Raw genomic sequence first — 24,736 nt, forward strand, 5'->3', positions numbered from 1 at the left:
ATGCACGCACATAAGATACTTCTAGGGTCTGTGTACCCTAGACTGGTTGGAACCAGGAGGTTGATGATGCTAACTCCCCATTACCTCACCTCCAACCAATCAGAACATCCATGCGCTGATCATGCCCTGTTCCTTGCATGCTATAAGATTCCTCACTACCCACCCCAGGGTAGGTCACACAGTCTCGAGGGCATTAGCCCACTGTGGCCCCCTTTGCCTGGCAAAGTAATAAAGGTACTCTTTTCTGTTTCACCCACCCACCCAAACACGGTACTTAACTTTTATGGGTGAGATGGGAGGAATTATTTGCAATGAATAAACCTATGTACAGTCTCCGTTAGAAGGCTAACAATAGCTCATACTCTGACTCATAAGTCAAAGAATAAGATTCAATAAATAGCTAGACATCTTTTCGTAAGAGTATAATTACATAAAATACATTTTGAAAGTCAGTAATTATGTGTCTACATACTATTTTTTAACGAGCTCCAGAAAAGTAATTATAATCTTTGTGTTAAGCCTCACAAGTGCTTTGAACATCAAAAATGCCACGAGTGATAACAGTATTACAGTGATGAAGCCACGCAGTGGTCTGGTTTGTTGTCAAGTCTCCCTGCCTTCCCACACACCTTGCTCTTTAATAGAATCAGTGAGAAACAACGTTGGCTACCTCTGTAGGGTGAATGTTCTTTTACAATCATGTAAGATGAAATAAGAGAATACGTAAAATCACTGGGTGTTCAGGGGTGCTACTTAAATCCCAACTATTATGCGATAAGGCCATATTTATCATTGTAAGTATGGCAGGGAGAGGAACCAATCCCTCAAGGGCTTCCTCTGCACTAAATCCCTCTAGACTGGTTTCTGTTTGATTTTCATAATTCCGCTGGATATGAACTCAACACAATAAGGTCAACCCTATCAGTCATTTATAGGGCTTCCCTGGTAGCTCAGCTGGTAAAGAATCCACCTGCAATGTGGGAGATCTGGGTTCGATCCCTGGGTTGGGAAGTTCCCCTGGAGGAGGAAATGGCTACGCACTCCAGTATTCTGGCTTGGAGAATTCCATGGACTCTTAGATGGGGTTGCTACTTAAATCCCAATTATTATGTGATAAGGCCATATTTATCATTGTAAGTTCGGTGGGGAGAGGAACCAACCCTCAAGGGCTTTCTTGGCATTAGATCTCTCTAGACTGGTTTCCGCTTGATTTTTATAATTCAGCTGGATATAATCTAAACTCAATACAATAAGGTCGGCCCTATTAGTCAGTTACAGGACAACACTTTATTGTTCAGCCATAAACTTATAACTGCTGCTATTGTTCTTCTTATAGTACTGAAGGCTACTCAAGGTTAAAGAAATATTTCCTGAATCTTGGAACTGCCCCCTGTAAACTTTGAGATGTCTGGTTTTGCATCTTTATTTGCAGTAAAGAAGGGATTGCAAGTAATGTATCTTTATCATCTTATTTACTCCTTGCTTCCATAAAGGATGTGGGGGAAACTACAGAATATATAATTTGAGCAAACCCTGGGAGATAGTGGAGGAGAGAGGAGCCTGGAGCCGCAGCCATGGGATCACAAAGAGTTGGACGTGACTTAGCGACCAAACAATACCACCACCACCACCAACAGGACATATATACAGGCTTCCCTGGTGGCTCAGTGGTAAAGAAGCCACCTGTCAATGCAGGAGAAGTGGGTTCTATCCCTGGAGAAGGAAATGGCAACCCACTCCAGCATTCTTGACTGGGAAACTCCATGGACAGAGGAACCTGGCGTGTTACAGTCCAATGGGTCACAAAAGAGTTGGCTACAACTTAGTGACTAAACAACAACAGGGTATATACGGTATAGTATCATTGTCTTTACTGTCATTCATTAAGTTTGAGCATTTGCAGCCACACTTGATAAATGACTCAGAAGAAAGAACAACAAAAAAGGAAGTTGTAAAGCTGGATTCTCTGAAGGTCTTTAAATAGATTAAATTGCGGTATTTCTTTGCAATGGTCTTCTCGGATAAAATGGAATTTCCTTAGGAATATTCCTTTCTGAAAGATATTTCTGGTGACTTTTATGCTTATGATCCCTTGGAAAAGAACATTAGCATGCCTAATTACATGTAAGTGTAATTTAACATTTTCTGTCTTCTGACATCATAAATGAATAGTTATTTTCTCTTAGTGCTTTACTGACCTTTTGTGAATGCCTCCCAATTTCTTTTAGCTCTATGAAAATTCATAGTTAGTCTATGGAATAATAATAGTGACAAATATTTATTGAGTACTCTATGTGTTAGGCACTGTGTTAAGTGCTGTATGAATGCCATACAGTATTAACTTATTTAAATATTTCATGAGTTTTTGTTTGTTTGTTTTAAATATACTCTGTGACCACCCATTTCATAAAGCAAATAACTCCTTTAAAAGTTTAGATTTTTATCAACTGATTCATTTAAGTCAGGGCTTGCCTACAAATTATAAATAGACATACAATTTTTACAAAACACTTTCAGCTCCTTAATATCAGCTGCAATCTGTGTGACACACATATGGTGTGTCAGGCCTGCCCAAACACTTACACCTATGCATCTCATTTAATCCCCATAGTAACCCTAAGAGCTAAATATTATATCCCCGTTTTACCAATAATAAAAGTTTCCAAGAAGTGAGAAACTTGCCTAATATGAGCTGGGATTCAAACCTGGGCCTGGACCTCCACCCTTACTGTGTAAGTGATGAATTGTATTCTTTCTCACCCAAGCTCATATGAGAATGTTTTGATTAGGGAGATGAGAACAGACTGCTCTACACTAAAAAAAAACAGGAACTATTCTGGAAAGCATCTCAAAAAGTGAACACAGAACTGCTTGGAGATGGCAACAGAGGTTAATATTTTAGCTGTCCATGTTATAGAGACATAGCGTCCTAGAACTTAGGGACACCTTTCGATACTGAGGGGGATAATAACAAGACAGAAAGTATGCAATGTGGTAGCTGAGAATCTATGAGACAGAATTCTGTCCAAGGAGTGTCCTAGAACCAGTCCCAAGGGAACTGGAGATGGGGCTCACTCCTGAAGACTTGGCCCCGTAGTCCACCAGGCAGTGCTCTGGGGCGTGGATGCAGCCCCGCACCCAAGAGCAAGGTCAGAGGAAGCAGGGCTCCTCTGGTTCCCTGACAGTTGACATCTAGTTCTTTCTTCCTGATTCGTTACACGCTGACAAGAGGGATTTTCTGTTCTCTTTGCTCTCATGTTTACACAGAACCTCCCACCCTGGCCCCATGCTACTTTGCCAGGAACAACTCATAGAGATGTTTGGGGTGGGAGGAAGAAACTGGACTAAACTCAGGTTTAAACCAGTTTCAAGCAGAAGCCCGTTCCTACCTTTGGCCTCAGATTAATACATGGCTGGATAATAAACCAGTCTCTGCCTCCTCCGTGAAATGAGAAAAGCTGTGTCATATTCGTTCATGCAAATGTTTTCAGTAGATCTCATTAAACTGCCTCCAAATAACCTGGCTGCTCCATATTACACATGATAAATGATAAAATGCCATTTAGGCAGCTTTTTTTTTCCAGTGTTATTGTCAACGTTTTCCCATTGAATACACCTCAGAAAGAAAATGCTGGAGATAAATGTCTCTAAAGCTGCCATCTCTCCCTGAGGTTTTTTTTTTCCCCTCCAGGTAAAGCCAAAGGATGAACAGCTTCAGCCACAGAGGGTTGGACAGACAGAAGCCCCAGAGAACCCTAAACAGAGGCAAAGTTGCACAAATCTGTCCTGGTAAAGTGTCACCTTGGCCCTAGGTAAGACAAAAACAGACTCAGCCTAAAATACGTAAGGGAGGACCAGAATTAACTCAACACCATCCGACATTGTCCCTGTGACCCTGCATCAGCCCTGGTTACCCCTGCTTCCCTCATCCTTTCCCTGTGTCCTTACTTGACGTTTGCCTAAAGGAGGGAGTTGTGTTCCAGTAAAGGGAAGTGATCGCTACGGTTCTATACTCTGCAGATTCCCCAATAAACACCATATGATTCATGACAGTAACAGCAGTTGGAATGAGAAAGGGTCACGTGGTTTTCCCAAGACTCTGAAGGTTCCCGTCCACCCCCCCCACCCCTGCTTTCCCTACTCACCCCTACGGGAGTCCGTCTGTGGCAGAAAAGGTGAAGGCCTTAGGACCCGAGAGCCCTTTCCTGCCATTCGCTTCAGAAACAAAGCCTTCCCTCCTCCCAAGTTGAAAGAAATAAAGGAGTCTGAGCTAATCGCAACCTGCAAGCCTGCGGGCGGCCCATCAGCTTGCCAGTGGTGCAACCCGGCGGAGCGAGTACCGGCTTCGAGCTTTTGCAGAAAAGGAGAGAGGGAGAGAAAACAGAGACAGAAACACAAAGAGAAAGAAAGAAAGGCATTAACCTGGCCAGGAGTCAAATAGGTGCATGGAGCCCGAACGCTGAGAGCAGTGTCGGACACATAGAGGGTCCGACCATGTGTGCTTCTTGCGGAGGGGGTGGGGGGGAGCGGGGGAGGGCTGCATCTGAATTGATGGGGGTAGGGCTGCAGTCCGGATGCAGGGGGTATATGACAGATTTTTTTTTTTTTCTTATTCACAGGACTCAGAGGGTTGGCCGAGAGCCTTTAACTTTCCTCCACTTGTCAATCTGACATCTTCGTGGATACTCTCTGGTTCCCAGGGACAAACGCTCTATGAGAGGGGGGAGGTGAGGCCAGGATGTTGATCACACACACCCCCACCATGAGTCACAGAATTTCATGGTGCCTTGGGAAGAGAGGACGGTGAGCCCTGGGGGCTGCCACGTTGCCAGCAACAGCAGTGAGCTGTGTGATTCATGGTGCTGCCTGGGTCTTGAGTTGGCTGCTCAGAGGCCACAACACGTGGCCCTTTAAGCCTCTTGCAGCCTCACTGTCCTTGGAGTGACTCCTGTCTGTCTGACGGGGATCTGAAGTGTGCAGTTTCTCTCTCTCTGAACTGGCTACCTGGAACTCCTGGGTGTTTAAGAGCCTCTAGAAACAGAGGGCTGTGCCTTCAGGCTGTAGTTTGGCTTTCAGGCAGATGTTAGGAACAGAAAGGAACGCAAGCAGAGGAAAGCTGGGCGGGCGGGCACAAGACCCTCAGGAGAAGGCCCCAGTTGGGAGACAGCGCCAACCGAAGGGGATGCAATTCAGCAGGACTGAACCTTGGGGACACTGAGTGTCCTCTTAGCAAAGGATGCCATGTCTGGTGGAGATTCAGGCTCTTGACCTCAATTTAAGTTCAAGCCCTCACTAGCCCTGTAATTCGGAAAACCTGGTTTGCAGCTGTGGGACCCCTGTCCACAAGCCTCTGACAGAGAGTTTACTGTGAGCGTAGCTGAGACAGCTGGGCCCACCCTGCAGCCCCAGTCCCACCCTTGCACCAGAGTGGGCTCTGAGATCAAGTGTGGTCTTTACCTGAAATGCGCCTGGGCACGTCGGTGATGGCGGGCAGCCCGGTGCCCCGCGTGGAGGACAGCGGGGTGGTGGAGTGGATGGATGGAGGAGTCATCTGGCTCAGGTATGAGGGGTAGGACTGGTCATAGGACCAGGGCGGGGAGGACTGCGCCTGCCTGGGGTCTGGGAAAAAGAAGAAAATCCTTAGCACACCAGCCACTCTGGCCTACACACACAACCCCAAACTTAGAAAGGATAAAGCAGGGAAAAAAAAAATCAGACTACACAAGGACGACAAATTTCCCACAACCCCACCCTACAGGCCCTGCGGAGTGCACAGCTTTCTAGACTCCGAGTCTCTCTGAAAGTAACAAAATGCATCATGCCTAAGGACTATTTGTCTCCCTCACACATAAATATTTCTATTTGGAAAGACTAACAGTCATTTAGAAAACAATCTGTTTTGGGTATCTTCACAAAGTTGAACTCTATTTTCTTTGTTTTCTGTGTTGTTTTTTTTTAATTTATTACTCCAATGAACATGTATTACTTATTTCTTTTTTAAAAAGAAATGTTGGAACAATTTACTCGATTAAAAAGCAGAGAGATGGTGCCTTTTGCTGCTGCGCATCCAGTCAGTATCCTTCAGACGTGCTTTCTGGTTCTAAAAAATACATGATTCTGTGATTTTAGCACAGTTCACATCCCAGGCAGGTCAATGGGGATGAGGAGTCTGGGGCAGAGATGAGCACAGAGGGGACAGCATATAAGTACAACAGGAAAGAAGGGAGCCAGTTATGTTGGGCTTCCCAGATGGCTCAGTGGTCACAGGTTCGATCCCTGGGTCAGGAAGATCCCCTGGAGAAGGAAATGGCAGCCCACTCCAGTATTCTTGCCTGGAGAATCCCTATGGACAGAGAAGACTGGAGGGCTACGGTCCATGGGGTCTCAAAGGGTCGGACACGACTGAGCAAGTGAGCATGCACAGTTATGTTATTCTGACGCTAAAGCTACCCCAGAAAATAACCGTTAAGAAAAAAACAAAACTTAATTTCAAAACTAACCAAGAACAGAAAAGCTTTATCACCATCTAGTTTCGATGTAAAGCACATGAGTTTCTGACAGGAAGAAAAAAACCCAAAACACAACAGGGAAATGTCTTTAATCCTATTGGAATCTGTTTAAACGATGTCACATGTTTGGAATGTGGCCTGGAGTTACCTACAGTCACTACAATCATAAAACCAATGGGCAACCAACTGGTTAGAGTGAACGGCTGAGAATTAGTAATATCTTTCAATGTATCTCTAACAGAGTTTTTTGGAGATACACAAAGAATCATAAGCTAATTTCTTTTAACTTTTTTTTTTTTGCGAAGTTCACTTTTTCTTAATTTTAAAAAATTCCAATACACCAGGCTGTTCTCAAAACAGCTTTGTATATCAGAATAGCCATGGATTTTGGAACATGTCGAATTAGGTTCAAGTTCTGAGACTTATATTTCTAAGCTGTGTGATTTTGGGTTAATCACTCAGTGACTCTGAACCTCGGTTTCCTCATCTGTAAAAGGGGATGGGAAGCAATAATATCTGAATCACAGAGATGTGGAAATTGCATGAGACGACTATGCAGAGAGGGCTAGCACAGGAGGTGCTCAGTGATATTAATTCTTGCCTTTTAAAAAAACTTTTGGTGACACAGGAATTGTTTCATGATTAAAATACATCTGAATTGGAGTTAATCCATTTAGAATAGGTTTAATTTTTAAATTATTCCATATCACCTATCAGCCTCTGAAAATGGAAAGCTCGATTTTTGAAAACAATAAATATATTTGAGTCAATTCAGGTTTATCTCTACCAAAAAAAAAGTGGATAACAAGATGTGGGTTTTTTTCTGAGATCATTCCTCCTTTAAAGCCTCTCAGTTTTTCTGTACAAAGCCATTTAGTTTCAGCTATTTCTTGTTTATTTGTTCAATTCAGAAACAATTTATTTAAAGACTATCTAAATGGGACATACTTTCTTTGACTCAAAATAATTAAATACATCTGGATATTTATCGAATGTTTACTGTATCAACAGATATACAGAAAAATTTCATCCAATTCTGTTTTAAGGAACATTTACCTGAGTTTGCAATTTGAATTTAAGTATACTATCGTAAATGGTTCACAGAGACGTTTCCTTTTAATCGTTCAAGTAATGAAATTTTGTGCTTTAAACTGTTCAAGGTTGACATTGTAATAGATCGGCAACATTTCAAACCTGATCCTTGTTATATATCTGATACAGATATACTTCCTTGTTTTAACCATTAATGTCATTTGCTATTCAGATAAATGGTAAATGATCTTCAGATGGAAAGAGATGCATTCCTTACAACATCAGAAAGCAGTCTCACAAAGACAAGGCCTTCCCTCAAGCACCATTTTTAATAGATACAAAGGACAAGAACCACACAGCAAAAGGAGCAGGGCACATGGGACTCAGATAATCTAACATCACCGGATGACTTTCTGAGCAAGCAGTTTCATCTGTATCTCCACTCCCATACTGTAGCATGTTACCAGCAGTATAGGGCTCTCTGCCTAAAAGTGGGGGAAACACAAAGAAATCTAAAGAATGACTAAAATCACTGATGTTTAGACATGTCACAAAGGAATCAGGGGACTTAGCTTGAATGGAAGATACAGCTTTGCATTTCTCCTTAAGCTGACAGGCAGCTCAGTACAAGGGGAAACAAGGGGCCTTTCTGATGAGAGGATCTGAGCTGGGGTCCCAGCTCAGCTATGTGTGAGCTGGATGCCTTGGCTGTACTAGCTAACCCTCTGAACCTCGGTTTCCTCGTCTAGAAAATGAGGCAGCATAGCATGGTGAAGTGAACATAGCCAAGAGTTCATGTGTGCCAGTTGGACAGCCAATTTGGGGCTTGAATCACAGCTCCCCACTTTATTGAGCAAGTCACTTAGATTCTGAGGGCCTCAGTGGCTCACCTGGAAAACGGGAATCAGGATGCTGATTAGGGCTCTGTGAGCATTTACACGGACTAGGCCTTATCCAGTAGGTTGTCTGCCACTCTTGGCACATACAAAGTATACAATAAATAGAAATGATCATTGCTCTCTGGAAAATGAGTATAACTACTATCATTTTTGTTTACAGAATTAAATGAAATAACACAAGAAAAGCCTTTTGAAAACTCTAAAGTACTACATGAAAATGGTCATTATTCTCATGGGATGTGGGAGCTCACATCACATGGCCAAGGCCCTGCTGTGTGACATGGGGTATGTTTCTTAATGTGGCTGAATTTTAATTTCCTTATCTGTAAAATGGGTATGATAACACAGTCTCAGAGAGTATCATAAGGATTAAATAACACAGAGCAAATGGCTAAGCATTATTCAAAAAAATTAAAAATCTGACTCTAGAGGACAAAAAAAAACAAAACATAAAACAGAAAAAATACTGTAACAAATTCAATAAAGACTATAACAATGGTCCACATCTTAAAAAAAAAAAAAAATCTGACTCTAAACTATCCAGCGTGGCTGGGTTGTCTACTGTTAGTCTTAAAGACATTCCAGAGCAGACTCATCACAATTCAATATAATGTCTGGCACATAGTAGGTGCTCAAGAAACAACCACTGCATGAACGTCCGGGGTGGCTGGAGTGAATAATGCGATTTTATAAAGAAGTAGTATTTAGTCTTTCTCTAATTTCCCCTTAGGCTATAAAAGAACTTGTGTCAAATGAGGTTTTAGCTTTGATATAAACTTCCTGACTGCTAGAATACACACTTGAACTATCAAAGGATCACTATCCTTTGAGTAGAGGGCCTTTCTGAAGATTTCCAGCGTTAGCAAAAAGAACTTCTCACTATCCCTAAATAAGCGAGAAGATCTATCTTTGCTTTCTGTCTCTCAAAGAATAGGCTGCAGGCTGGCCAATCTTTCTTTCAAGGTCATCATCCTAAGATTCTATGATAAAGACCTACTTAAGGAGAATAGGACAGGGCTTGGCAACTGAACAACAAGAAGGAGAGTTACTAACGAAAAACAAAACACAAGAACCGCCGTATGGGGCTTACTAGATCTAGTCTAAGGCATTTCGAAAAGGAACTGCAATCTTAAAAAAAAAAGGACTGGTCTCCAAATACCCCAGTCTTTCTCTAACACCCTGTGAAGGAGGCCTCATCAACCCCAGCTCCCTCATTTCTGGCCTGTGGGATCTTGGACAAATTATATAACCTATCTGACTTCAGGGTTCCTAATGTGTATAATGGGGATAAATAAGACTTCCCTCCTAAAGTTGTTTTAAAGATTAAATGAGGTCATGTAGGAAAGAGCTTAGCACATGGAAAGAACCCAGTAAATGTTCACTACTATTAAGCATCTCCTTTACTGAGCCTTCGTTCTGTATTTATGTTTCCAAGCCCATAACCTCTTATTCTAGCAAAAGGCCATTTTTAGAAAGCTTCCTACAGTTCTGAAGTCTGCCGTTTGGAGACTATACCTGAGACTATATCTGGTCACTTCGATAGCCTTTACAATCATTTAACCTGAGTCACGTTCCTTCTTCATCCTAGCTTCTCCTAGACCAAGAAATCCTAATCTGTTTAGTGTCTTTTCTAATACTGTATGCGTCAACTTTTTTCAAACTGTTAGTGGGGGAAAAAATGGCTATAAAAGAACTTGACTTCCTAAATGCCCAACCACTAAGACAATGTAATCTTATAAATATATGATTACAGCATATTTGCTTTGTTGTGGACAATTATTAAGGCTGACAATAGAGAAAAGTCACCTTAACCTGATCTCACCAATGATTTCTGAACTCAACTTCCTGAAGAAACCTGAGACTTCTGAGATTGACTCTGAACTTGGATGACTCAGAGCAGGTGACAGATGTTTTTAGGCATCAATCCTAAGATTACTAATAGGGAATAGTGAGTGTAGGACCTAGGTCTAAGACAAACCTACGAATTAACCATTAATAAACAAGAAATCATCTTCATCTACCTTGGGCCCCACAAGGCTAGTATAATGCATTCCTTCCCTCTGCTCCATCCAGAGTTACACTAAAAGTCTTGTCAAGTCTACAGACACATGGAAGGAAGTACCTTGTCCTTCCAGCCCAACACAAATAAGAATATCCTTGATTTGGGGGTCTCAGAGGCTCAAGCCACTGTCTTGGTATCACATCCTGCGTGATCTGAAATTACCTATGAACACCCATGAGTTTTCAGAAAATAACTGAACTCTATTTCATAGACAAAACTGCTGTTACACTTTAGCTTTAGGGTGCTTTAAGAACAGTAATTCAGTACTTTTCTATTGCAATCTACAGAAACAGCCTCAATATTATTTTTATTACCATATTCCAGACATTCAAAGCACTGACAGATGTTTTTATATAGATATGATCACTGTAAAACAAGACCTTGGGTGCTGGGTTTTTTTATGGGCACATACTCTTTCGTGCTTGAGAAACCTGAAATATGAAATAACACATGAGCATTTTAATAGGTCTCCACCCCTATTTTTCCCCAAGTTTCTCTCCTATCACCTAAAAGGTGTGTGTGTGCGGGGGCGGGGGGGGGTGTTACTTAAAGAGAGGTGATAATCAAGTTTGACCTGTAACATAAACTTTGAGAGAGAAAATCAGGTCTTCCTTATACAATGGGCAGCCGTGCTCACAGCAGGATGTGACTGATCACAATGACTCAATGGCAGAGAAGACCTAGGGCTGAGCTCCTGGAGGCGCTGGGGATGACCGAGGAGAGAAGAGCCCCGAGTCTAACTGGGGACTCACACTCGCAACTAGCACCTGGCTTCTGAGGTCAGGCTTATTGGACACCTCAGACCTACAGCTGCACACGTGCAGAAGAAATCGTGGTCTCCTCCGTGTCAGCGGACCAAGTCTAGCTACGAAGAGTGCCGGGTAAATAAAAAGGAGCCAGTCACGCCACTTGACAAAAGGAATCCCTTCAGCTTCTAGCTGAAGCAACGTCCGTTGGATGAACTTTAAAAAGACACCAGAAAGGCACAAACTATTGGGTATAAGACAGGCTCAAGGATGTTTTGTAGCAAAGGGGGAATACAGCTAATAATCTGTAATAACTGTAAACAGAAAGTAACCTTTAAAAACTGTATAAAATTTTTTAATTAAAAAAAAAAAGATGGACTTCCCGAGTGGTCCAGTGGTTAAGACTGCTTCCATTGCAGGGAGCACAGGTTTGATCCCTGGTTGGGGAACTAAGACCCCACAGGCCTCAAAGCACAGCCAAAAGTAATTAAATACAGAGTGAAGATACAAAAAATAAAACAAGTAAATAAATAAAAAGACACCAAAACCCAGGGACCTGCATACACTTGGCACTTTCTCTCCCAACACTTTGCACTTTCTCTCCCAATTCAGTAAGTTGAGCACAAGGTTCTCATTTAGCTGTCCCTTTCTCATCTCCAAAGTACCAATGGTCATAACTGCCACCCTTGAAAGGGCTTTCGGGATGGGGTGGGGAGAGAAGTTTTTACATGGTATTCTGGTGAGTTGGCAAACTATCCATTTTTCTTCTCGTGAACAGCTTCTGTAACCTACAGAGCAGTGAGATGGTCTAAGGAATAGATTAAAAAAAAAAAAAAAAACCCAAAGACATTTCTTGCTGTGCAAAAGCTTACACAAGCAGGTGGGGAGAGTAAGACTAACAGATATAAAATGACAAGTTAGTTCAAAAACTGTCAAAGCATGCACCTGTGTGTTTTTAAAAGCTCTAAAGATAGACATGAACCATGGTGCCCTGATATCATTGTGGATCTTATCAGAGCTCCTTCTAGAGTGGTGCTCCTTTGGCTTAGGCTACCTGGAGACTGGCCTCACATCCTACAGACCTCAGAACATAAAAGTACCAAAGAAAACATCCCCGGAAGATGCTCAGAAACTGATGCTACCTGGGGGAGAAGTGGTTCATGCATCTCACATGGTCTCTCTATCAGGTAGAAATGGAGACTAGCATTTATTTAAACCGTGGGTGTGAGAAAAGCAAGATCTCTCCTTTGAGTTAGACCATAGTTTCTGAAATTTAATAATGGGTGTGGAGAAAATGAAGCAGCGTCATGCATTTCCTGAAATGATTTGTAAAGAGTCATGGGATCTAAGAGTACCCAGACTTTTCAAATGACTGAGAAACTACATTTCATGTCTACACACTTGAACTCCGAACACTTAGGGTCATAATAAGAGGAAGGGGGAGGCAGATGGTTAGGAAAAAAAAACACTGTAGGTCAATTAAAAAAGCACCAGAGGAAAAACAAGTGACTCTAGGAGAACAGGTCTTTTCTTAATGAATAAGATAACGTGGGGAGAGAAGAGTGGGCAGAGAGCTTTAGAAAAGCCCTTGGAGGAAATTCCCTGGGGATATAGTGATTGCAGCTCTGTGCTGCCACTGCAAGGGATGCGAATTCCATCTCTGGTTGAGGAACTAAGATCCTGCATGCCACTGAGCCAAAAAAATAAAACAAATTTAGAAAAAGAAAAAAAAAAGCCCAGGGAAAGGTACATATGGAAACTCAGGAGTTGCTGTTAACAGGTCCCCTTCGGTAAACACTCTGGTTAGACACCTACAGGTGTGAAAGGACTGCTTCCTAAGAACTGCTCACAACAGGGCACACCTTGGATACGGTGTTCAACTTCACGCAGAGATGGGAGGAAACTAGCCAACGGGGCCAAGCCCAAACCAGCGCACAAGTGGCTCCTTCCTGTTTGTGCTGCCAGAGGGCTGCTGGGTGACGTGGCAGGACAGTGGCCAGCGGTTTCTGCCCAGACCGTGCACCCCCAGGGAGCACCTGCTACACTAGGGGACCATCACGTTTGAAGAGCATCATATTCCCACCCCTTCTCCTCTACCCACTTCCCCCTCAATGGCACTCAACTCAGGCTGGAAAAACCCCAAATATTTCTTCAGAAAACTGGGGTATTTAACATGAACTGCATAGACCGTTCTCCTGAAGATTTTGCCTTTCTGTTGCAACCGGGGTCAGAGTCAATAATCTCAATGGAGGGGAGCAGATTTACAGTTTCCTATCCTAGGCTGTTTCTGTCATATTACTATCATTCATAATACAAATAGATGCATTCATTCATATCCATTCATTCACATTTCCTAACATGTATACTAAAAATGTTAAGTTCCATGTCTTTTCTAATAACCCTGCTAATAACTAAGTGGACATTTAGAATGTGCTTTCCCACTCACTTCTGGTTCTCTTGACCAAGAAGAAACATGGTCCAAAAGTAGGCTTCTTGGGGTGCAAGAGGAACCCTGGCTGGGGGGCCTCTGGAGCTAACTGTGCAATCAAACACCAGTGATTCGCCTTCTCTGAGTGTCGTCGTTGTCAGGCGTAACATGAGAATGGATGGTCTCTAAGATGTTTTCCTAAGATAAAATGCTGTGATGCTAACCACTTGCAAAGTTGGGTACCCTACTACACTCAGTCCTTTCTGGAGATGGTAGCTGCACCAGAAATTACTGAAGCCCTGCTGAGCTGATCTGGGGTGGCTGGGAGAGGGGAGCTGACACTCAGGGTGCTTCTCATCACACAGCTTGTGACCCATGTCATCACAGAAGACCTCAAAAGCAGGATTCTGACCTCCCTCCTTGTCCCCAGTCAGGGTTCTCTCCAACTGACCAAGGTGGCCAGAATCACTTGGCAGAAGACCAACCCAACCGATTCACAGAGCTTAAGACTGAAATTTGAAACTCCACTCAATGCTCTGATGGTGACCTAAATGGGAAGGCTATCCAAAAAAGGAGATATATGTAAAGCTGATTCACTTTGCTGTAAGGTAGAAACTAACACAACATTGTAAAACCACTACACACCAATTTAAAAATAAAAAAAAAAGACTGAAATTTGACCAAAAAAGCAGCAATCTGTTTGGATAAAACCAGATGCCTCACGGGGTACACCAGGCACTAGGAGTTAATACAAACAATGGGAGGAGAGGGTCTCCATGAATCTCCACGAATCTTAAGAGACAATAGTGGAAGAGAGAATGAGAAATGATACAGTCTAAGACATCACAACCTCTAACAAACTAGTAAAAGAAAAACCAGAAGGAAGCTAAGACAAGGTAAAAAGAGGTGTCTTTTCAGTCTCACCAATTTGGGGCTGGAAGGAACTCATCACTGCCCTACAGAAAATGAGGGAATTTCCTTACTTCAGAGAAAAACCTACTAGAAGAAACAAGAGGGCATATCATACGTCACCGCTAACCCGGTCTCAACCGCAGCATGTCTAGGGCCTCAGCGTAAAGGCAGTAGAGGAAAGGGAACTAGTCACAAGCAGGTATGGCCAGAATCTGAGAAATGACAGGGACGTGGTGTTGGCCAGGGGACGTGACCTTCGTTCAAATCACAATATTGAACTGAATGCAGTAAATTCAAGTTCAATTCAGGCTATTCACATCCAGGGGGGTGCGCTTATAGCAGTGGGAGTGTCACAGCAGGTCCTCAGGCATGGTGAGTCCTTTTGTCGGATAGATGATGCTATTATCTGTGGTTCTAAGAACTGTCTGCCATCACTCACTCATTCATTCATTCAGAAAATATTTATTGGGCACCTACTCTGGTACTCTGCTAGGTTCTAGAGACATGAATGGTGAATAAAGAGTCTGCATGCCCTCAATAGAGTTTTTTTACAATTTGGTGGGAGAGACTGACATTAATCAACTAATCATATAACTGTGATAAAGTGCTAAAAAAGAGATGTCCTTGGCATTGTAAGAATGTGCCATGAGGGACTCCAGCCATGCCTGGGGGCCAGGAAAGGCTTCTCTAATGATGTAATGATTAAGCCAAGAACTGAAGGGCAAGCAGAAGTCCAGAGGATACTCAGGTGGGGTTAAAAGGCCTGCAGGCTAAGTGACAGCATATACCGAGTTCTGGAGACAGAGGTAGTACAGTTTCTTTTTTGAAGAGGTGAGAAAGCCATTGTGGTTGGATGACTGACAGAAGGTTCAAAACAGTTTGAGAAGAGGCTGGAAAACAGGCAGGAAGGACCCAGGCTATGCAGAACCTGTCGGACCACGCAAGAGGTGTTGGTTGGTCTTTATACTAAGAGCAGTGGAAGGTCACAGGGGTGTTTTTAAGTATAGGATGACATCATCAGATACGCATCTTTTTAAATCTCCCTCTGACAACATCACAATAGAAACAGGGCAGAAGTCCAGCCCAGGACTGGACACACAGGGAAGGGTGTGTAGGGAAAACAGCAGCTGGAAGGGAGGCCAGGGTGGAGTTCAGGAGCTGCACCCAGGGAACCAGGAAGCAGCCAGAGGCACCCAGCTGCCTCTGCACGTGGCCCGACCAGGGGGATGAGCCCCTGAGAGGCCTGGCCTGGAGCAGGTTGGCTCTGGGTGGGCGAGGTGAGCCCCAGGTCAAGGGCCTGGGGCCTGCAGCTGCGATCTGGGCAGGCTCCACCTCATACCTTCTGGTTCAGGGGTAAAGCCTGGGCCTCTGTACCTGTAACAAGTTCCACAGGAGATGCTAACAGACGCCAGAGTTGGAGAACAATGGGCATGATTTTTACTGATGACAGTTAGAAAGGAAAATTACCCAACACTACTTGATTTAATCTTCCCTATCAAGAAGAACAATCTCCAAATAGAACGAGCAGAACAAACATGCTTAAGAGGAAATGAAGGCCCAAGACAGGTGAGGAGATAAGAGAGAGCAACCTACGGCTTTAAATGAATTCAAGTGTCTGCTCCAAGATGAATTATGCCTCACAAAATTGCAAGAATGTATGGAGACTGGCAGATAAAGGGCCTCTATGTGACACAGCAGGGTCGGCAAAGTTCTTTATATGAAGGAAAGCACGTCTTCCTGGAACTCTGTTCACTCCTAATCTTAGGTTCACCACTTGGGATTCCTTGTCCATATGACAGTTATTAAATTATTTGAAGATAATGCCTTTTAAGTTTACTACATAATTGTACTTTTACATGATTTCACTCCATCTACCTTTTCTGGAGATGGCATTGCTATTGGTAAAATCTAAATTGCAACTAGCATTTTGGAATCATTGCTTGCAGCCCACTAAAAACACTGGAGTCACTTTTGACAGCCTGTGTACAATCAACGCTTCACACTTGATCCCCAAAGTGAGAATCAGAAAGCGGGATGGGTTCACTAAAAACTTGTTTCCCAGGATTACTTGAGCAATAGGTTAAGGGAAAGGTCCTCTATCTGCTGTGCATCTTGACCTCAGCAAGATATATACCTCTAATGGGATGCACAGGTACTTAAAAGGCCCACCAGAAAGTGATCACTGACACGGGTCATGGTCAGCTTTGAAAGAGGAACACAGTAGTATATTCGAGGGCTTGACAATCCTAGTGACATTCAGCATCTTTAGCAAAGTCTTGAAGGGTGAAAAGCAACTTTCCTAAGCTTCAAGATGAGATGAAATGGGGAGGGAGAGTCAACATAGCGGATGAGGAATCAGAGCTATAAAATAACTACGAGATGGAAAGAGGAGGTGGAAGTGACACAATGAGACTGGCAAAGGACAAAAGTGCAGCTGCAGCCGGTCAGCTCCCAGACAGGCCCAGGAAGGCTGCCTTGAATGCAGCAAGCCTTCTCCATGGCCTGCACACCACAGTGCAATGGGGTGACAAAAAGCCAACACAGTCCTGGGATGTATTAACAGAGCACACGTGAACCCCTACCCCCAGATAAGACAGTGCTAGAGAGTTGTGTCTTCTCGAGGTGGGGTCAGCCCAGAACCCTGGAGGAGACGGAGCAAGCTGCGGGACCTCCATCTGTCACAGGAGGAATGGTTAAGGGACAGCCAAGAGCTCCCATCCACCCTCAGCCTCTCCCTGGGACATCTACTTCCCACCTGAAATGAAGCTTGGTTTTCTCCCCATCCTTCCTCCTAACCTCTCCCCTGGGCCGCGGCTCATTCTCCAAGGCCACAAGATGAGCCAAATCCTCTTCAGAAATTCTTCTGTCTTTCCTCTAACCTACCAACCTCTAGAACCTTCCCAGACACTGGTAAGAGGTTCCACATCTTTCTTGTTTCCCTGACTTGCACCAAGTCCTACAGAGTTCCACGAGAAATTGCCATTCCCACCGACTATTCACAAACTGCAACCCCTGCAGGAGACAATCATAACTTTGCTGACTGGCTCTTCCTCACATCTCTGTCCTTCCTTGGGTCCTCAGTGATGCTCAAAGTCATTTTCCTTTCCCCGCCCACTCACCTTGCTGACATCAAGCCCCAAAGGTATACTGTTCTCCTAACCTTTTCCCTACATCCTCCCTACCTGAAACCACCTTGTCAGACTTTACCTTCCCAGGACACTGACTTATAATTTCAGCCCTGAGAGTTCCAGAAACTCTTGACACCTCAGTTTTCTTATGTGTTAAAGAGGGTTCATAATACTGACTCTGCTGTGAAATCTGTCCTTTAAAGACTGTTACAGCCAACCGTTTTCAAACAGCTAAAAAAGCAAGTCCTTATCAAAATAAACAAAGCCCTGGAAAGAATCTGATGGTCTTCACTGGGAATGGTGCCATACAATTTTATTCCTGGAATACTTCTGCATGTATTAAAATAAAAAAGAATGGAATGAAAATACTTTTCAAACTGATAACATCTGTAATATGTTGCTGCTATTAATATTACATAGTAGAATATACTCTGACTCTGAAGCCCTGGGTACCCATCCACAATTCAACATCAAAATACACCATCAGAGCATCCTATAACTGCATACCTGACTTGCCCCTCTCCTGGGTTAGTCCAGGAGGTTGAATATGTCATTATTAGACTCCTGTTCTGATCATTCTGCCCAGAATCCATTGCAAAAGGCAAAAAGGGGAAAGAAGGGTCCCTAGGCAATGAGTGACAGGGGAAGACACAAATACATGTATGTACATATATAGACATATATGTAAAGCTCAAGGTAAAAAGAGAAAGATGATGCTTTGGGAACAAAGGAGAGAAAGAAACACAGACTTCCACGGGGCACAGTCCTAAAGTCAGGCTAGAGCTGGAACAGTCTTAGGGAAGGAGAGAGTGAGGTGTTATCAGAGATGGACTCTCCTTATCAAAACTAGATAGTAACTGAGCATCATGCATTCCAGACAGGAGGAAATGAGAATGACAAGACTCTGGAACTCAAAAACTTCGTTTTTCTTGGAACATTACCCTTCTCATCTTTTTGTAGAAACATAATAAGGCCAGAGCATCTTCATTTAAAAAGGGAATTTCAACCAACAGAAGTCCAGGGACCTTTAGGCAGCTCATCTATGGATGATGTCAACAGCTGTGGGGACAACATGGCACATTGATGGCTAGCCCCTCACAGGGTCATACTGAGCCTTATCCTTCAAAGCCAGCACAAGCCGGACCTGAACTCCATGTTTCCTTATTAGGAAAAGAGATTTGAACTCGTGTTCATTCACAGGACTTATGCTGTTTCTTCATGATGATTGTAACGGGCAACCTCCTCTAAAGAGCCTTCCTGCTCACACATGTGCATGGTCGCAGCAGATTTTCCTGGCTACTCTGCCCACAAGATCTCCAAGGAAGGAGGCAGGACAAGACTCCACAGTAACCTCAGAAATGAAAGCTCAGCACCACCCAAGTGAAAGAATGGTACTTCCAACCACCTGTCTTGAGTGTGGTGATTTCAGTTCCTTAAGACAAAAGACGCCTCTAGGTGAGTAGGACCACAGCGGTCGAAAAGCAGGAGAGAGACCTCAGCAGACTCCCACTCCCCACATCCTACAGTTCTTCTCACCCACAGTCACGCTTCCTGCTCGGCTCCAGTCACTGCGCCCGCCGTGGGCTCACCCTCCTCACACTCAGAGCCACAGAAACTGCAGCCCCACCCACTTCACCTCCAACTCCTTTCACACTAAAGAATCGCGGGACCACTGGGCACTCGAATAGGACGCTGTGCTCCCCTGTGTCTAAAAGGCCTTGCTAATAAATGTTCCAGTGCAAGCCCAGCAGACTGAGGGCTAAGACAGCCAACTATCAACCTGGGCGAAACCCAGCTGGCAGGGATTCTCCTTCATTTTTAATTAACATTTATTTTACTTCAACTTTAATTGGAGGATGATTGCTTTACAATGTTGTGTTAATTTCTGCCGTACAACAAAGTGGATCAGTGCCACGTATACACATACCCCCTCTCTTTGCGGATCACCTCCCCCTCTAGGTCACCACAGAGCACCAAGTGCATCTCCCTTTGCTCTGCAGCACCTGTTTTGTACTTAGGACTGGTAGTGTGCACGTCAACCCCAGTCTCCCAATCCACCCCACCCCCATCTTTCCACCTTGGTATCCGTACGTTCGTTCTCTTCACCTGTGTCTCTATTTCTTGGGTCCTCTTAATGCTTAAAGGAGCGTGTTTGCCAAGGAGGGGAACACAGAATCAGACTGAAGTTGGGCAGAAAACGACTTCACTTCCGTCAAGGAAACCATCAATAAGACCACATCATTCTACATGATGTCTGCCACGTCGTTTTTTTTTTCAAGATACCCCTAAAAAGGTTACCTTGAATATAGGTTCATATATAACTGTCCATTAACTATCAAAAACAATTATGCTGCCTTTTAAAGCATAATTCAGATATTCACAATGCATCATTTTTATGAACGTTTTGTCCCTGAGGGTCCTAAAAAATATCCGAGGGGGAAAGGAAGATGTTGGTCCCTTAGGACACGTGTCAGATTGTCAGCAACCTGCCCAATTCAATGGCCATGACGCTGGTTGCCCACTAAGAGTCTGGAACTCAAAGTCAACTAAACTAGCGCCAAAAGCCTAGAGCAACACATTTCTTGAGAGTCCTTTTCCTCTACCTGCAAAAAACCATACTTTTCACAACTGCTTTAAGGCTTCAGTAAGAATTTTGTGTAAAACTAGTCTGTAAATGGTAACTGCTGCTGCTGCTAAGTCGCTTCAGTCGTGTCCAGCTGTGTGTGACCCCACAGACAGCAGCCCACTAGGCTCCTCTGTCTCTGGGATTCTCCAGGCAAGAATACTGGAGTGAACTGCCATTTCCTTCTCCAATGCATGAAAGTGAAGCCGCTCAGTCGTGCCCAGCTCTTAGCGACCCCATGGACTGCAGCCTACCAGGCTCCTCCGTCCATGGGATTTTCCAGGCAAGAGTACTGGAGTGGGGTGCCATTGCCTTCTCCAGCAAATGGTAAAGAGCTACACAAATGAAAGCCTGAAATGGGAGGAAACAGGGACAGGAGAGAAGTTCACTTCAGCCTCCCAAAGATGCTGGAGGTTGAGTGCGTAGGGTCCTCCAGCCATGTGGATCTTGCCCTAATTCCGGTATTAATGATTCACTAGAGGGTAAGTGGGACTCTGAGCAAGTTATTGAGCCTCTCAGACCATCAGTTTTCACATCACCACCTGGCTCATAGACCCGTTGTGAGAAATGCCTGCTACACCATATACAGCAACCACGGCAGGACTGTCGGCACACAGCAGCTAATAGCAATCCAACTCAAAGAAGTACTACGAAAAAGATTTGGGCCAGAATAGTAACCGGTCACCCTTCCTGAAGAAGTCAAACACCTGCTCATTCATTCTTCACCAAATCTAACGTCGCCAAGCACTGGGCACCACCAAAGACAGTGGGGACACAGAGATCAGTAAAACATAGCCCTGCACTTGGAAAATTCTGATGGAGGAGATGGACACGCACACACAGAATTGTCACCGTGTCCAACAGTGGTGTGGAGATTGGACTTGATTTGGGTAGGCTGGAAGAGGCCTGACAGAGGCGTCAGCACTTGATCTGAGTTCTGAAGAAAGAGGAGAAGTGCAACCAGTCTTAATTCCCTCCCAGGTTCCTGCTGCTGTTTCCTGAATGATGACCCTGCTCCTGCCTCTGCCCCCTTAGGACCCGTGCTTCACACAGCAGCCACAGTGAGCTCTTAAACACATGTGAGTAAAACAGATGACTACTGAGAACCTACTGTAGAGCACAGGGAACTCTGCTCAGCGTTCTGTGGTGACCTAAATGGGAAGGGAATCCAAAAAAAGAGATATACGTATACATATGGCTGATTCACTGTGCTGGACAATGGAAACTAACACAACATTTTGTAAAGCAATTATACGCCAACAGATTGTTTTTAATGTGAATTAGATGATGTCATTTGCCTGCTTCACATCTTTCAGTAGTACCCTTCTGTGCTCAGAATAGAACCCACTTTCCTGAACAGGGCCTGGAAGACTCTCCGTTATCCAGCCACTGCCCATTCCCCTCGTTCACTCCACTCCACCTGCCAGGACCTTCCTGTCCCCTGAACGCACCACACTTGCAGCTCCCTGAGAGATTTGGCCTGAGTTCCCTTTGGCCAGAAATTCCATCCTCAAAGCTCTCCAAAGAGCCGTTTCCCCACTTTCCAATCAAAATTAGCTTCTGCCCTGCTCTCTCTCTCTCTCATCCTCCTTTCATTTTCCCAAAGCTTTTACTATTATCTGAAATTATCTTGCATGAAAGCTTGACCCAATTGCTGACTATATGTCACCAAAACACAAACCCCTGGCAAAGAGAGACTAGACTATCTTGTTCCCTTACATCCCTGTCTTGCAAACAGAAAGCACTCAATAACTACTTTTTGGAGGAATGAAGAACAGCATGGCAGAATGCCCACCTCAAAGTTAGATGGATTTCCCAGTCCACCAGGGGCTGAGTCAGCTTTTTACTCCTTCTAGATGCAGCTTACCCGTCCAGAGAGCATTTTGAGTTTAAAAACAGTGCTTATGGGGAATTCCCTGGTGGTCCAGTGGTTAGGACTCAGCACTTTCACTGCCGAGGGCCTGGGTTCGATCCCTGGTCAGGGAACTAAGATCCCACAAGCTGCATGGCATGGCAGAGATAAATAAATAAACAATAGTGCTTATCATGAGCAATATCTCCTGACATAGTTATCACCACCATTATCACCACATTCTGAATCAAAAGAAGTGGATATTTTTGACAGACTAGGTGTTTCCTAGCACCCAGAGACAGGCAACCAATGTCTGAAAGATTAAAAAAAAAAAAAAAAAAGGTACAGAGGAAGCAACTTCCTCAGGAAACCATGGGGAGGCCCTGGGCCCTCAGGCAGAACGACAGCCATTTAAGACCTCGACAGTGACAGGCCAGACCAGCGCTGCAAAGAAGCCAGCCCACTGCACGGCTAGGACCCTGAGCCCCAGGAACCGCAAGAGACACTAACATGAAACATTGAAGGCTTAGGACTTCCTCAATTTATAATTCCTAATTTCATGTCGCTCTTCTGGGAGTTCAACTTGACTTTTATGCTGGCAAGTGGGAGAACTCATAGTGATTATACAACCATGATCACTATTAAGAAAATAGATTCTTCTTAAAGGAATCTAACAACACACAAGCTCCAAAGGCCATTTTAAAGACATCAGTCATTAGCAAAATATAATTAGTAAACAGTTAAGGATCACATTGGGCTTCCCTGATGGCTTAGTGGTAAAGAGTCTACCTGCAATGCAGGAGACACAGGTTCGATCCCAGGATTGGGAAAATCCCCTAGAGAAGGAAATGGCAACCCAATACAGTATTCTTGTTTGGAAAATCCCATGGACAAAAGAGCCTGGTGGGTTACAGTCAATGGGGTCATGAGAGTCAGACATGACTTAGCAACTAAACCACTACCAAGGATCAGAATACAAAAATCACACATTTAAAGAACCCAGGGATTGCCAAATCACAGAACATATATTTTCCTTATATATATCATAATAGCCATCATAGTCCTTCCAAATCACGTATAAACACATTTATATATGTGTACATATGGTTCTACACACACACACACACACACACACACACACACACACACACAGAATCTAAAGATTCCTATAAAGACAAAAGGACAGCTATTATGACCCTTAATCACTAATATAAAATCCACCACTTAAACTACTGCATGTAAAAAATAAGCTATGAGGATATATTGTACAGCACAGTGCATACAGCCAATATTTTATAATAACTATAAACAGAGTATAATCTATAAAATTTTAAAATCACTGTTATACATCTGAAACTAATATAATTCTGTAAATCAACTATACATCAATAAAAAATTAAAAAGTCCACTACTTTAAATGCATCAGCACCTATAGCCACAAGCTTCAAATTCACAAGTTAGTGTGAATTTCCCCCTGGCATCTTTATCAAGGACCCATGTCTAGTGAATACATTCACCTGACTCTACATTTCAACATTTGGAGATTCATTTAAATCTAACACATGATTCTTCTTCACAGAGTTCTAAGGATCTTCCCTAATACAGGTATCTGTTTCTCTTCAGTGCTTAGATATTTTATTTTTATAGTTCTATATTATATTAAACACATATACTCAGGCATACCCAAATTTTCAGACTAATAGAGACCCACAGAAACATAAGTAAATATCCAAGAAGATATATATCTAATACGGGCAGGAGAGAAGCAGAGGCAGGTCATTTTGTTTATAAACAATTATGCTTACAAACCACTAAGGACACTCAAAACCTAACTGCTACAGACAAAAACTAACCCTTTGAAGTGATCCAAGTTTATCATACATTTTATTCTGAATCATTTTCCCTCTCAGCTGGTCCCTCTGCCAACAATAGTAACTAGATGATCTATGAGTTCCTTGCTGCTCTCAGTACTGTGATGGCGAATTAAAGATGTACAATGATTAGCACACTTTTATCATCACCATGACATAAAAGCAATCAGACTAGTCCTACAGTAAGATCTGCCCAAGCCAGACAGGATTAAAAAGAGAAAAAGAGCTGGGAGTCTTAATGCACCAAATGCGAATGATTAGTCTGTAATGCGATGCTGACGTTCATTTTGAAGAAGAAAAGTAGAGCAAGAAGCACGTTGGAATGCATGGAGAGAAATGTCGCGTGAAGAACGGGAGCTCAAGGGGAATGGGCGGGGGCGGGGGTGGGGTTCTGTCTGCCCAAGGAGCCGCTCCTTGGTCTTGCCTTGTAACCACCAATCAAGACTTCCTGTTAGCCCTGGGCAGTGTTCAAGCACACTTAATGAAACAGTTGTACATGTAAGAAACTTAAGCCCAAATCTGAGCCGGTAACACTAATTTTCTAATAGTGAGGGTGTGATGTTATCCCCCACACCACCTGGACACAATATAGAGAAACACAACACACATTCTCCCAGAGAGCATGGTATAACCATCCCACCTCTGCTCAGACTGACATCACTATGGAGGACAGC

The 24,736-nt window shown here is 43.6% G+C and overlaps 1 protein-coding gene and 1 non-coding gene across 6 annotated transcripts in view; one reads left to right on the forward strand and one right to left on the reverse strand.

Annotated features, from left to right (window-relative positions):
* RUNX2 (runt related transcription factor 2) overlaps positions 1-24,736 on the reverse strand; it is a 343,856-nt gene that overhangs the window by 149,932 nt on the left and 169,188 nt on the right. For all 5 annotated transcript variants that reach the window (XM_018038797.1, XM_018038795.1, XM_018038796.1 and 2 more), the window contains one exon: positions 5,458-5,619. In XM_018038797.1, the coding sequence (XP_017894286.1) occupies positions 5,458-5,619 (162 nt within the window). The remainder of the gene's footprint in view (positions 1-5,457; positions 5,620-24,736) is intronic.
* On the forward strand, positions 22,253-22,325 carry TRNAE-UUC. Its single transcript has one exon. It is a non-coding gene; the product is annotated as a tRNA-Glu (tRNA).

Source organism: Capra hircus, chromosome 23, assembly GCF_001704415.2.
Source record: "Capra hircus breed San Clemente chromosome 23, ASM170441v1, whole genome shotgun sequence".
Classification (NCBI taxonomy): Eukaryota; Metazoa; Chordata; class Mammalia; order Artiodactyla; family Bovidae; genus Capra; species Capra hircus.